This window comes from Calypte anna, chromosome 6 (assembly GCF_003957555.1).
Source record: "Calypte anna isolate BGI_N300 chromosome 6, bCalAnn1_v1.p, whole genome shotgun sequence".
Taxonomy (NCBI): domain Eukaryota; kingdom Metazoa; phylum Chordata; class Aves; order Apodiformes; family Trochilidae; genus Calypte; species Calypte anna.
Genome location: NC_044252.1, coordinates 30,893,099 through 30,906,766, shown reverse-complemented (window position 1 = coordinate 30,906,766; position 13,668 = coordinate 30,893,099). Strand labels below are relative to the sequence as shown.

At 41.5% G+C, this 13,668-nt stretch overlaps 1 protein-coding gene across 8 annotated transcripts in view; it reads left to right on the top strand.

Moving 5' to 3' along the window:
* The window catches only part of FGFR2 (fibroblast growth factor receptor 2), an 86,019-nt gene that overhangs the window by 60,303 nt on the left and 12,048 nt on the right, over positions 1–13,668 (top strand). For all 8 annotated transcript variants that reach the window (XM_030453217.1, XM_030453216.1, XM_030453213.1 and 5 more), the window contains 4 exons: positions 6,946–7,097; positions 10,650–10,771; positions 11,383–11,493; positions 12,206–12,396. In XM_030453217.1, the coding sequence (XP_030309077.1) occupies positions 6,946–7,097; positions 10,650–10,771; positions 11,383–11,493; positions 12,206–12,396 (576 nt within the window). The remainder of the gene's footprint in view (positions 1–6,945; positions 7,098–10,649; positions 10,772–11,382; positions 11,494–12,205; positions 12,397–13,668) is intronic.

Here is a 13,668-nt window from a genome sequence, read left to right as displayed (position 1 = left end):
TCTTCCTTATAAAAGTGGGAATTGTTTTGTGAAAAACAATGGATGTTTGAAAGTGTGAATCCCATTTCAACCTCTAAGCAAAAGTTCCACTGCTCAGTTCTCCCAAGTATTTTTTTTTTTTCATGAACAGGAGTTTCTCATTGAAGGGCTCTCTGCTGTTGTATCTTCAGAGGGAAAATACAACTCCTGTAAAATATTAAAATAGATCTGTATTTCTGCTTTACTGGTTTCACTGGTCGTTTCTCTCATTATATTAGCTTGCAAAGGCAGGATGAGACGATCAGTGCCTGAAAACTTATTCATCATTAGTGAAGTTTCTTTAAATTTTAAGCTCCTTGGTCTCTGGGGCAGCAGTAGCTGTATAGTTTCTGCATCTTTTAAAAGCTGGTTTTGGATATCTGAATTACTGTCACAAATCAAGAATTCAAAAAGGCAGTGTTTTTATTGAATGGGTGTGTGTTTCTGGTTTATTCAACTTGCTTTATTTTGTTCTACCACCAGGCTTACTTTTTTGTTTCAGTTTATTTGTGTTGCAGAGAACTGTGTTTAAAGCCTGGCGGGGTTTTGTCACTAAACCTCTATTTATTGATCACAAAAGGTTCTTTCTTGCCTTTGTGCTGTGCAGGGGCAGAACAGAGAGAGAATGATGGAGATGACAAGAGGATGGGTGAGAGGGAGCAGGGGAGATGCTGGTGGCAGGAGACTGAGTGAGCTGGGCAGGGATCTGAGGCTGGGTGATGGGATTTTTTGGAATTCCAGAGAAATGAGGCCATAGATTGAGAAATTCCTGATAATTGTTTTTGAAGCTCTCTGCTGCTGGGTCAAGATCCCTGAGGATCTGGATATGAAAATAATCCTGGTTCACGAAGAGACGTTTGCATGACTTTGATGCCATCTTGTCTAAGCAGAATAAGAGTCTTGCTGAGTTAACATATGGTTTGGTTTGCTTGCCTGGATTCTCATACACTATTTAGTCTGAGCTACCACAGCGTTCCCCTCATGCAGGCATTTTTTTATTATTTTCCTGCCAAAATGTGCTTTTTTCCACATTCGTCGGAAGGGTCACGATGAAGTCAGGAATTATCAGTTCCCTCCCCCTACAAGCCTCACCCTCACTAGGTTCTAAAACTTGGTTTTTGAGATGGAAACTGCTTATTGGGAACTCCAGCAAGGAGTTTCTCTTTTTTTATATAAAGCAGAGAGGTGCAGTGCTCTGTTGGCATTAGATGCATAGAAGATGGGTGAAAGGTTCACTGAACCAAAGGGTGTAGAGCAGCCTTCAGTAGGATGTATGTCTACTTTTTTTTTTTCCTTTTAACAAATAAATTATAATTTAAACAGACAAAAAGACAGTGATGCTTTAGTGGTTATAGAAGGTTCCATGTCTTGCATCTTGCCCAGTCAAAGCCAAGTACAAGTGTCATCACTAGAGCATTTCACTTGTGCTATCACATTCAGCTGGTCAAATCTGGACACCCTCAACTTGGGGATTTATGTGTCTTACATAAGGAGAAATCACTTTTTTAGATTGAGTATTTTAAATACATTCCCATTAATTTATGTCTTCTGGGGCTGTGGTTGCTAATGCTTCATAAAGGTATAGTCAGGGCATTTGTGATGAGCCAAAACTGATGGGTTTAAAATAAGACTTAAACACACCAAGCAGAACAGCCAGTTCAAAATGATGGTGGCAGCTGGAACCTGAAAAACAAAAAAGTAATCCAGAATAAATAAAGTAGCATTGTATTTCAGGATCTATTCCTTAAAATTAATTATATTTTTACAGCTCAATGCTACATGAAATACTAAGATTAATACCCAACTGTCAGTAGGATTTGTTGCAAGGAGTTTGCCTGAATACCTCTTTTAGCTTCTTGCTTTCTCCTTGGATTTCTCTAAATGGAAACCATTGACTAGCAGTGCTCATTTGTTATTTTTTGTGGGTTTCAGAAGGAGTAATTTTCATGAAGGGCTGGCATGTGTGTTTTAAATGTCAGAACTTAACAATATGAACCCTCAGTTTCTTGTAATGCATTTTCCTAGCTCCAGTCCTTCAGATGGACCCTTCCTATGAACAGCTAATAACATTACTTACTGATTATATTTGTGTACATACATGCATTTGACTTCAAATTAACTTTTATGGCAGAGCCTTCAAAAAGACTGACAATTATAGGAAATCACTGCATGAATGCTAAAATCTCACAGCATGAGATTTGGGCAGAAGTGACAGATTTGGGCCTCGGGATATGGTATAAATCATCAGTGGAGGAAAACACCCTTCCTAATCAATTACAGACAATTACACACTGCTTTGCAGCTGATTTTGCCACATGGCATTTCCAGATTCCAGCAAAGATTCCTTTGTTTTGAATGATCCGCTGCTTAAAAATGCTTGTAAAGCATTCTCTCAGAGCTGATTAAAGAATTTATGTGGTCCAGAGGACACATATGTTGTTAAAATGGGGATATTATAATGCATGAAGTTTGGACACGGGGCTTTTCTCCTTCTGAAGTGCAGATATGGAGCAAAAGATCTGTCTGAGGCTGCTGCTTTTCTTGGTTCTGGCCTTTCTAAAAGCAGAAAAGAAGCACAGAAGAAATATTTATGGTGGGGATCTACCTTCATATTGAGGCTGACTTATCCCACAGTAGTACTTTCAGTTTTCTGCTCAAGTCAAGCCTTCCTTGCTATAATTAAGCACTCAAAATACCTCCTTAGTGCAGTGTCATAGTGGAGAACAGACACTACCAACACAGTCTATAGACCTTGAAAGTGTCTGTTTTAACTATATCAGCTGCCCTTCTTTGCTTCTCTGCCCTGGCTTTGCTTTTTTCCTTTATTTCCAAGAAGCCCATGTTGGTAAGCTAGGTGATAGTGCAAGAAATTCCTGTGTTCTGCCTGGGTGTCCAGCTGCTGCTTCTTGGCACCAAAGTGGCCCTGGAGTCTTTATTTTGGTCCTGTACCATTCCAAGCTTGCTGCACAAAGTGAGCATGGTCCCTGTTACACCTGTGTCTTGGGAACCTTGAAGTTTTGGAAGCAAAAAGAGAGTCCACATAATTAAAAGCAACTCCATGTGCTAAAATATGGGGTTCATGGCAGGAGTGTCCTGGGTTCATGATCCCACATGAGGAGGGGTTGGAGGAAAGTGCTGCAGGTGAAAAGGGGAAAAAGGGAAAGGTGAAAAGGGGAAAGCAGGAAGCTGGAAGGGAGGTTTTCTGTATGCTTTTACTTAAATGTAGACATGTAGATTAAATTTGACCATGTCTCCTGACCTTGGAGTAGGTAGGGTGTTGCTCAGTGTTTTATAGTGCACTCTGAGGTGATGAAAAAAAAAAGTTGCTCAAGGGATGAGTTCAAAGATTAATTCTGCACTATTGCTGAAAAGGTGAAAGGCCATTCTGAAATGGAATATTTCCTCTAACTACTGGCCAGCCTGGGTTGGCTTTGTCTTTGCTGGAGCTGATTTTTATAGCCCTTGAGCTCCTGTAACTGTACTGTTCCACTTAATCAATCAGAGGAATATTCCCTGGGAGTGCATCCATTATTCTTCTCCCAGACACTGAGTGGTTCCTCTGGATTTCTCATCATTCCTTTCCATGTTAAAGCACTTTGGTTACCTGCAGCCTCTCTGGACAATCATCCAATGCTTGCGTGAAGTAAATATGCAATCATGTTAAAAGGGAAGTTGGCAGAGCCTTTCATCTGTTATGTTTTGTTGTTTGGTTTTTTTTTCTCTATACATTATTACTGTTTAACTTCTGTATTTGACATGCATCACCAGAGTATTTCAGTTTATTTTATTTTTACATTTATAGATTTTAACCATGCTAAGACTCCTTTGTCTTACATTATTAGACACTTGAGCAGTGCCTAATAAAAGTATTGTATTCATTAAAAAAAGACTCCAGAACAAATTGTGCTATTTCTGATACATAAGGGATAACATCTGAATTTTGCAGCTTCAATTCCATGCCTCCCTTATGTCCCAAGAAAACAATGGCTATAATAAGGAAGGTTAGAAAGTAAAGACAATGATAAGAAATAAATAGGTAAATATGTCAGGACTTGAATAAAGCTCTTGGTAGAATGGGGCTGATGAGTGGATTTTGGAAATGTGAAAGAAATGGTCATAGAGCATTAGTAGTAGATTTGAAATGAGGGAGATTTAAAAATGGAAACTAGAAATAAGAGAAACGAAGTTCAAGGGAAGTCCTGAGGGACAGAGGAATTGCCACTTTGTTCTTGGAGGTTTTCATGTTTCTTAGTGCTGAGCTGGTTCATTTAATGAAGCATTAGTTTTAAATTATAGCGAAATGATGAAAAGTAAAAATAATACAAGTCTAATTCTAGTCTGGGTTCTCATGCTGAGCTGCCCTGCAGCTCTGAGTGAGCAATTTAGCTCCAGTAGGTGTGTTCCCCTTTAGACTGGGCATGGCAGCATCCCTCTGGATGGACTTTTTCAGCAATCACATACTGATCTATTTAGTCTACCCTAATAGTAGTTTTCTGTTTGTATTCCCAGTGATCACCATATTTATTAGCCTAGAGAATGTTCCAGGTACTTGTATTGCATTGGTGAGGCCGCACCTGGAGTATTGTGTCCAGTTCTGGGCCCCTCAGTTCAAGAAGGACAGGGAAGTGCTTGAAAGAGTCCAGCGCAGAGCTACTAAGATGATTAAGGGAGTGGAACATCTCCCTTATGAGGAAAGGCTGAGGGAGCTGGGTCTCTTTAGTTTGGAGAAAAGGAGACTGAGGGGTGACCTCATCAATGTTTTCAAATATGTAAGGGGTGAGTGTCAGGGAGATGGAGTTAGGCTTTTCTCAGTAGTGACCAGTGATAGGACAAGGGGTAATGGGTGTAAATTGGAGCACAGGAGGTTCAAGTTGAATATCCGGAAAAATTTTTTTCCTGTAAGGGTGACAGAGCCCTGGAACAGGCTGCCCAGGGGGGTCGTGGAGTCTCCTTCACTGGAGACATTCAAAACCCGCCTGGACACGTTCCTATGCGAAGTGCTCTAGGTGGCCCTGCTCTGGCAGGGGGGGTTGGACTAGATGATCTTTCGAGGTCCCTTCCAACCCCAAGGATTCTATGATTCTATGATTCTATGATTTGCTGAAAAGAAATATTAATACAAACATTAACAATGGTTGCATGGACAGTCCACCACTTGAATCTGAATGTATTCAGTTGTTTGTGGAGTTTCCTAGATACCATGTCCTGCATGCAGAAGCTGAGGCTTCTAATATCAAGAAACAGCTGTCAGTCAGCTGCAAAAAAAGGTCAGCAAGGTTAATTTTGTGATAGTGGCCCTTAACACATTCTTCCTTCTGAAAACTCTTGCCAGTCTTAATCTCTGGTCTTAGAAAAATGTGTCAAGATGCCAACCCCATGGGATGAGATGGGTTTGAGGATGCTGACCTGCAAAAAGACCTCTCAAACAAAACAGGCTGGCTGAGTCACGATGAGAAATTTGAGCACTTTAGCCTTGTCTTGTCAAAATACAGTGTGTAAGAGCATGACATGGTAGCAAAAACCTTTCAACCCCAGTCTGAGGAGCTCAAGTAATTCCCTGGGCTGAAACACTGTAATTGTTAATTGGAATAATGGAAGGGAGCATTAAGTTTGACTTACCAGGTGTCACAGAGACAAGAGGATTTTGTGTTCATCTCGCTGTCACTGACCTTCACTTCAGTGCTCTCAGGATCTGTTTGCTTCTAATTGATTTTTTTTCTTCTTCTTGGTTATGTGTGGAACAAAACTGTAGCCTGGTGCCATTTTATATAAGTAAACCTGGTGTCAAAGTTGACAACAAGTGAGGAGGATAAAACCCAAGAGTGGTGGTTCCTCTGATGCTCTAGGCTTCCAGCAGGGTGCCAAGGATGCTGGACAAGAAGCATCTCCTGCAACCTGATGCAAGGATGAGTACCACTGATGGCACTGTGCAACACCTTTCATCCCACCTCAACCACCAGATTTGGGCATGGCCAAGACTGTTGTGGCCTGAAGAGAGAAAAATAATCCACATTTAAAGGAGAAGACTGGCAATAGAAGCATTTTTGTGTTCAAAACTTGAAACCCTGAGGTCAGCAGACAGCAGGCTGCTGCTTGCAGGTTTGAGGATACAGCCTGACAGAGGATACACAGCAAGACAAGTTGTGTTACAAGGATGGAACTGTTACCTTATTTTCATTAACTACCTTTGATGCTCTAAGGAAAATTGTTGTTGAGGACAATGAGAAATAATACTCCAAAGTAAATTACATTTCAAAGCATTGGACATTAGATTATTTTTATGAGCTCTTCTCCACATTGCCTGCTGAATCTTTAATTAAGAATGTGGTCAACTGAAAATTTAAATATCCCCTAAGTAATGTGATAGCTTGAACACTTAAAAAATATGTGAGAGAATCCAGGATGTGAACTTGTTCATTGGCACTGGTGACAGTTATGAGAGTCTTTGAAAACATACTGGTTTTTCAATGTGAAATTGAAAGTTTCAGTTGAAGAGTAACACCAAAAAGTAGTTAAACTGTGTGCTGATTTGTGGAAAGGAGTGAACACTGACAGCTACAAGTGTGTGGAGGAGAACTTATTGGCTACCTTGGCTCACAGTGCCTACTGAGGTATCTAAAGGTGGTGAAATACTGAGTTGATTAAAAAAATACTCATTTGATAAAAAGATGGAAAAGCTTAATTTATCTTCTGAGTGAATGTTTTTACAACAGACTTACAGCCTTGGCAGCCATTGGAGTCCCCCTTGTGCTTACAAGTGGAGGGTAAATGTGTGAGAATAGTGCAATAGAAACAAAACTGTAGATTCAGCCCCTTTTCCCACTGCTCTGAGCTGGCTTGGTTATCAGGGACTGCTGTTTTTCAGATTTTGGGTCAAGATTACATCTCTGCCTTCTTGTCTTTTTGCATCTTGTATTGCAACAACAGGTGTCAGCTGACTCCAGCTCCTCCATGAATTCCAACACTCCCCTGGTGAGGATCACCACTCGCCTCTCCTCTACTGCTGATGCCCCCATGCTGGCAGGAGTCTCAGAATATGAATTGCCAGAAGACCCAAAATGGGAGTTTCCAAGAGATAAGTATGTAGCCTGTTTCTTTACACATCCCTGAAAACCATGATTTGGGAAACATCTTTCCCAAAGTATCCATGTATCAGAAAATCTCCATTTTCTGAACCTCCTCTAAGATGGAGATTCAATTCAGCTTCCTGAAATCAGTTGTTTTTTCAGCAGAAGGTGATTTTTCCCTGCTTGTCATTCTGCTTTTATATTCAGATTTCTGGTAGGATTTGGGATACCCTGCTGAAATGTAACAACTCTGTTACAAAAGCAGTGAAATGTTTTAGCAAACCAGAAGTGACTTAGGCTGAGACATGTCCATACCCAAGCATTGCTGAGGGGCAGCTGGGTTTTCCCCAAGCAGTACCCTCTGAACATTAAGCCATGTTTCTTAGTTGAAATATTAAAATTAACTGTTCAATATATACAAAATAGGTGATAAAATATCATGTAGGAGAAAGAGAAGATCTAGAATAGGTTGCTAGACAATCTTTTCTTTCTGCCAGGACCTCCTGGCTAGTATTTTGTGTTGGTTTTATATTAGGATGTATTAGTGGAGATGATGGGTTTAGTTTAGTGTGACATTTTGCATATTGTGTACATACATGTACAACTTCTGTGGCTTAAAAATATTAGGTTTCAAGCAGAGCACACTGAATCTTGATGTATCCAAATTCATCCACCTACATAATATTTTCTTCAAAGTCTGTTGACTAGCATGCAAAATGAGCTGCTGAATAAGCTAATTAAGGCTGTAACCATATTTCTTAATATAAAAAGACATGTAAAAGAGAGAGGATATTAACACGGGTAGAACCACGATTCTATATTAAAGTTAATGCTAATTTTAAGAAGTGTCTTGGTGGCTTGGGAAAACAACACCTTTTATCACAAACAGTTCTCTTTTAGAGCTCAGGGTTGTGTCTTTTGGATAGAAGAGCTGCAGTTTTGAAGGTTCTGACAACACCGTTCTGGAAATTTAATGATGGAGCTGCAAACTGGTGCAAAATGCTGTAATTGCCACCTGCAGTATCCTAGTCAACAGTGGGGTCTGTATTTGTACTTCTGTCAGCCCAGCCCCTCGGGGTACCCACTCAAGGCAGAAAGTTTTCGAGTGCGAAACATTTAAACCCAGCATTCAGCACAAATGTAGGTGGAGCAGATCTGCAATGAAAGGAGGCTATTTAGAGGCAGTTTATTAGGTTGGGGGGCAGGAGGCACACAATGAGAGGTTTGTTACTTTCGTCCTAGCAGGGCAATAGCACATAAATTAAGCAGTTTCCAATGCAAATATTTGTTCTCTGCCAAGATCCTAAATTCAATTTTCGTTCTGGAGAAAATGCAGGATGACCTCAGCATAGCATATGCTGCCCTTTAATCCTTGCACCTTTTTAAAACTCACATTTGCTTTAGAAACCAGGCTGAAACAGCTTGAGGAATTCTCACTGAGGCAAAGACCACGTTTGACAAGGAGTCTGTTGGCTGCCCTGGGAAGGAGCCACCTCTCACTCCTGTCTCATGGCTGAGTGGGGTTTTCAAACCCCTTAGCCCTGGGCTACCACTCTTGTCTTGATGGTGTGACAGCCTCTCCCTGTATTTTGTGGGGGCAGACAGAAGTCCATGCTATTAAGAACAAGTCCCTGCATGTATCACATCTGTGAATCCTGCTTTTTACCATGGAAAGCCAAGATCTTAAGAAATCTATTGTGAAAATGCTCATCCACATCTGGCCCCTACATTGGGTCGTGTTTGAGCACCAAACTTGCTGAGCACTCTCACTGATTTGGAGCTAGATGCTATTCTCTGTGTGTTACAGAGCCTGAATGTGTCCCTTAGGCTGCAACCAAAAAGATTTTTCCCAGAACCTCTGAAGTTTCTTTTTTCTTTAAAGTTGAGATTACAGAATCACAGAATGATCAGGGGCTGGAAGGGACCTCTGAGGATCATTGAGTTCAACCCCCCAGCTAGACCAGGATCCCCTAGGGCTGGGTTAGAGGAACATCCAGGCAGGTCTTGAATGTCTCCAGGGATGATGGAGACTCCACAAGGTCCCTGCTCAATCTATTTCAGTGTTGTGTTAGCCTCAGAGTGCAAAAGTATTTTCTCATATTTAATTTAAATCTCTTGTGTGCCAGTTTGTGTCCATTACCCCTTGTTCTCTCACTGGGCACTGTGGAGAAGAGTCTGGACCCATCCTCCTGACACCCACCTTTTAGATGTTGATAAACATTGATTAAGATCCCCCCTCAGCCTCCTTTTCTCTTGGTTGACATCTCTCCGTCCAGCTGCTAGAGCAACCAGGTGTACACCCCACAAAATGCATTTTCCATAGCCTACTGCTCTTTTTTAAAGGTTTCTTGCCTTCATACCATGATTCCAAGGCAGTTTGTGTCCCTCAGTCTCTGACCAGAGCCTGGGTGCTGCAGGCAGGAGACATCTCCTCCTCTTCTCCTACTTCATGGCACCAAAGTGCCCTCAGCCTCTGCTGGACTCAGCTGTGGATGAACAAAGCGTCCATGTCTCTCCCCTGAGAGGATCCAAGCAAACACACAAGGCTGTGGGAAAAGGGATCTTGCTGTGGATGGGGTGGTACTGGAGAAGACGACTCAGGTGGGGGATGCTGCTGCCAAGGGCTTTGTCCCATGGAGGTGCCTGAGAAGCAGCTCCTGGCAGCCATTTGGAGCCTGTGAGCTTTGTCAGCACCTTTGCCCAGGCTCTGCCAGCAGGATCTCCTCTTGAGCCTTCACCATTTGTGTGTCACCCACCCCTTGCCATGTCCCTCTCTCTCTCCTTCATCTTTCCTCTGCCCCAAGGTGCTGTCAGGGCACCTCATTAGCCACAAGTGAAAGGAGTGTGCTAATTACCCATGTCTGTGACCAAATTATGACTTGCTGTCCCTGCCCTGCCTCGTCTCTTCAGCACAAGAGATCATCAGGCAAATGTTCACATCCCATGTCCCCAGACAGAAGGCAAGGAGAGGAATTTTGAGCTAAAATTAAGCTGCCTTGAGACCCTGTTTGATTTCCCTTTCTCTTTGCACTGTGCCATTACATCGTGGGAGTTAATAACATTTAAAACATCCCCTTGCTCTCAATACCCCATGAATCACTGGCTGCCTGAAGTCAACCACATGGCAGCACACACAGAGAACCTTTTCTTTCATCAGTTAATGTGAAAAAAGACTATGACTGGCCAAGTTACAATGACAGCAAAAGCTTGCCTGTGCCTGGCTACTTCTGAATTCCAGCCATGATCTGATGCTTTTTGAAGGCTCTTCCCTTCCACGCTGTGTCTCACCACTACCATGGAGTCCAGCCTCTTATTTCTAGGAGAGGGAGAGCTTAAAAAACTGGATTTAGCAACTGATCTGCCCAAATGAGGTGCTCTCTGTGTCATCCCTAAGAAATCACAGTGCAGCACACGGGAAAATCAGTGCCCACCCAGAGCCCCTTTAGTTGCCTCTGATAAACCCCACACCAAGTTGTTGAAAGCTTTTTATATTTAGCCCTGGAATTTCACTGGCTGCATCCCCTCACCAGATGCTGTGTGTTCACCTCCTGTTTACACCTCTAGGCTGACGCTGGGTAAACCCCTGGGAGAAGGTTGCTTTGGGCAAGTTGTCATGGCTGAAGCAGTGGGGATTGATAAAGACAGGCCAAAAGAAGCAGTGACTGTGGCAGTCAAGATGTTGAAAGGTAAGAAAATGGGGTGGTTAGGGATCAGGGTGGGTGATCCAGCAGTTCTTAGCCACAAAAAAGTTTCTTTTGTGCCATCTGAACTCTGTCATCGTGGGGGGGGTCAAAGAGCACATAGCTGACCTCAGCCTTCAGCAGTTTGGGGTGTAAATCTGCATCCTTGACAGCCTGTTTATCTTGAGCACTGAGTATTTAGGAGCCAGGAGATATATTAGCATCGTGTGGGACTCTCTGCTTTTAGTTTAGCTCATGTCAGAGGCTGTCCATGTGTAGATCCTACCCCATCCACTCCAGGTGGTTGGTGCCTATTTATTTAAAATTCAATTGTAAGGTTATTTTGGATGAAAAGTGGAGTTATTGAAGGTTTGATAGCTAAGAATGCCATTTTTACATCTGATACAACTGTGTTGCCTCTTAATATACAACACTGAAGAGGTGCTAAGTCCATCAAAGGAAGCTGTGACAATTTTTTGTTAGGACATCCACTGTATACTGGAAAACAAAACCCCTATTCTGCTTTTTGAAGCCCATGTTTTACACCAGCTGGTGAGCTCTAGTGAAGTTCAGGTTGGCACACTAGAAAATAGGAACTGAACCCGTGTCTTCTACAGATGATGCTACAGAAAAAGATCTGTCTGACCTGGTGTCAGAGATGGAGATGATGAAGATGATTGGGAAGCATAAAAATATCATCAATCTCCTTGGAGCCTGTACCCAGGATGGTGAGTAGGGAAGAGAAAGTAAGACTTTCCAACAGTCTTCAAAAAGTCTGAATAATCATAATTTTTCATGAGTTTTTAAGGAAGCAGTCATGCCATGGTGGGATTTTTAGATACATCCCCTGCTTAGCAGCAATATTTTAACTTCTGTCTCTCATTAGGCTTAGAGCTTTAATATGAGAAAAGGTACTATATCATATGAAAACTCTCTAATCCCTTGATGTAAGGGAAAAAAGGACATTTTGTAATGGCTTTTCCCACACCTGTTGTTGTGAATTTTCTGTCCTGCTTTAGTGCATCCCATGAATTTGAAATGAGTGTGGTATTTTATGAAAAGATAATTACATCACATTGAGCGATGCAGAAGGGCTTAAAGTTCTGCAAATTAAAAAAATATTAAGAAGGACTTCCCCCTTGTTTGATATCTCACTTTTTTTTTGATTGAAAATGGTTGCTTTTCAGTACTTAGCATGCTCTGGAAAGAATAGGTGTTGGGGTCAAGGTTTAGATACTTTCAGCCACTAATTGCAGCTGTGCTGCTATCCTGCTATGGAGCTTGGGACAGTAACCGAGTCCAAACCTTCTTTGCTTTCAAGTTGTGCTCTCTGATTTCACATTTATTAATTTAATTGATTTATTTTATAAACTCCTTTATATTAAATCATGTTATCCTTCCACTTTACTCCAGTTTTCACAAGGTTCTCTTTACCCACAGGTCCCTTGTACGTGATAGTGGAATATGCTTCCAAAGGAAACCTGCGGGAGTACCTGCGAGCACGCCGTCCCCCAGGGATGGAATATTCCTTCGATATTAACAGGGTCCCAGAGGAGCAGATGACATTCAAGGACTTAGTGTCATGCACATACCAACTGGCAAGAGGCATGGAGTACCTGGCATCCCAAAAAGTAAGCAGAACTCAGCAAACACTGCAGAAAGCAAGCGGGGCGAATTTATCCGGTGCTTTTCTTTTATTATTATTTTTTTTTTTCAGTTTAGTTTTGTTCTCATCTTGTTTGAGTTCAAGGATTTGCTGGATAAAAAAGGCCTTTCTCAAACAAGTTGCATAATCGGTACTTTTGAAAATTGGTGGGAAAATTCATACACTTGAAAGTTTTTAATCTCTCTTTAATGACATTGCTTAAAAGGAGGCCCGGAACAGATGGTTTAAGGTAAATATTGCATCTGGATCTGCACTTTGAATTCAGAAGCACAGGTGGACCCTTGATTACACAAGCCACACTCCACCCATGAGGCAGCAGGCACCATTTGCCTTCTGTTTCCAGTCAAATCCACCAAATCAGCTCATGTAGGGGTGGAAAATAAATCAATTCATTTACTGAAAGGATGTAGAGAATGATAACAGGCAGAGCTCAGAAGACCAGAAAGTGCAAGGGTAAAAATTATGAATGGAGGAGGTAAAAATAAATAGGAGAGAATTAGTCACTTAAATTAGGCAGTTTGCTTAAAACTGATGTTTGTCAGGAGTGCAGCTTGTTGAAAGAATTTATTTATCCCATCGTGTCCCTAGACACTTGTTTCTTCAAACAGTTTTGTTTGTTTTTCTTTACTTTTTTAAGCCAGTAATTTGATCAAATTACAGTTATGAAACCATAAATAGCCCTGTTTCACCAACTCTGTAAACATATGTGGCTCGGTGGACAAGCAATCATGAATACCCTGAGTGGTGTTTGGACTCAGTGGCTAAACCAGAGCACCAGATATTGATGATAAGCACATCCTGCAAGGTGTGGAGTGGTTAGTGGGACCAATTCCAGTCATTTCCATGCCTGAGTAGGGAGCTGTTTTTAACCAAAGACCAGAGCTGAGTGTAAACCTCCAGTCTTGTTGTGTAGAGTAATGAATTTTTTTATTATTTTTATTTTTAATACTGATTTTCTGCACTTGCAGAGGTTAGGTAGAAGGGGAAAAAAGGTCTAATTTTCCTTTTATCCTCTTGTTTTGAAATAGCCTCAGTGCAGTAGTGTAGACAGGGAGACATGCATGACACCAAGACAGAAATCACCTCATGGAGGAAGTGTGAATATTGTGTTAGGTAAAGCACCTTAGGATATCTCTTTTGAAGATTTATGAAACATTTGCCTGGCAGCGAGCCACATCCCAAGAAAAAAGAACCCTTGTGAAAGGAAAAAAAAAAATAAATCTTTTGATTGGCAAAT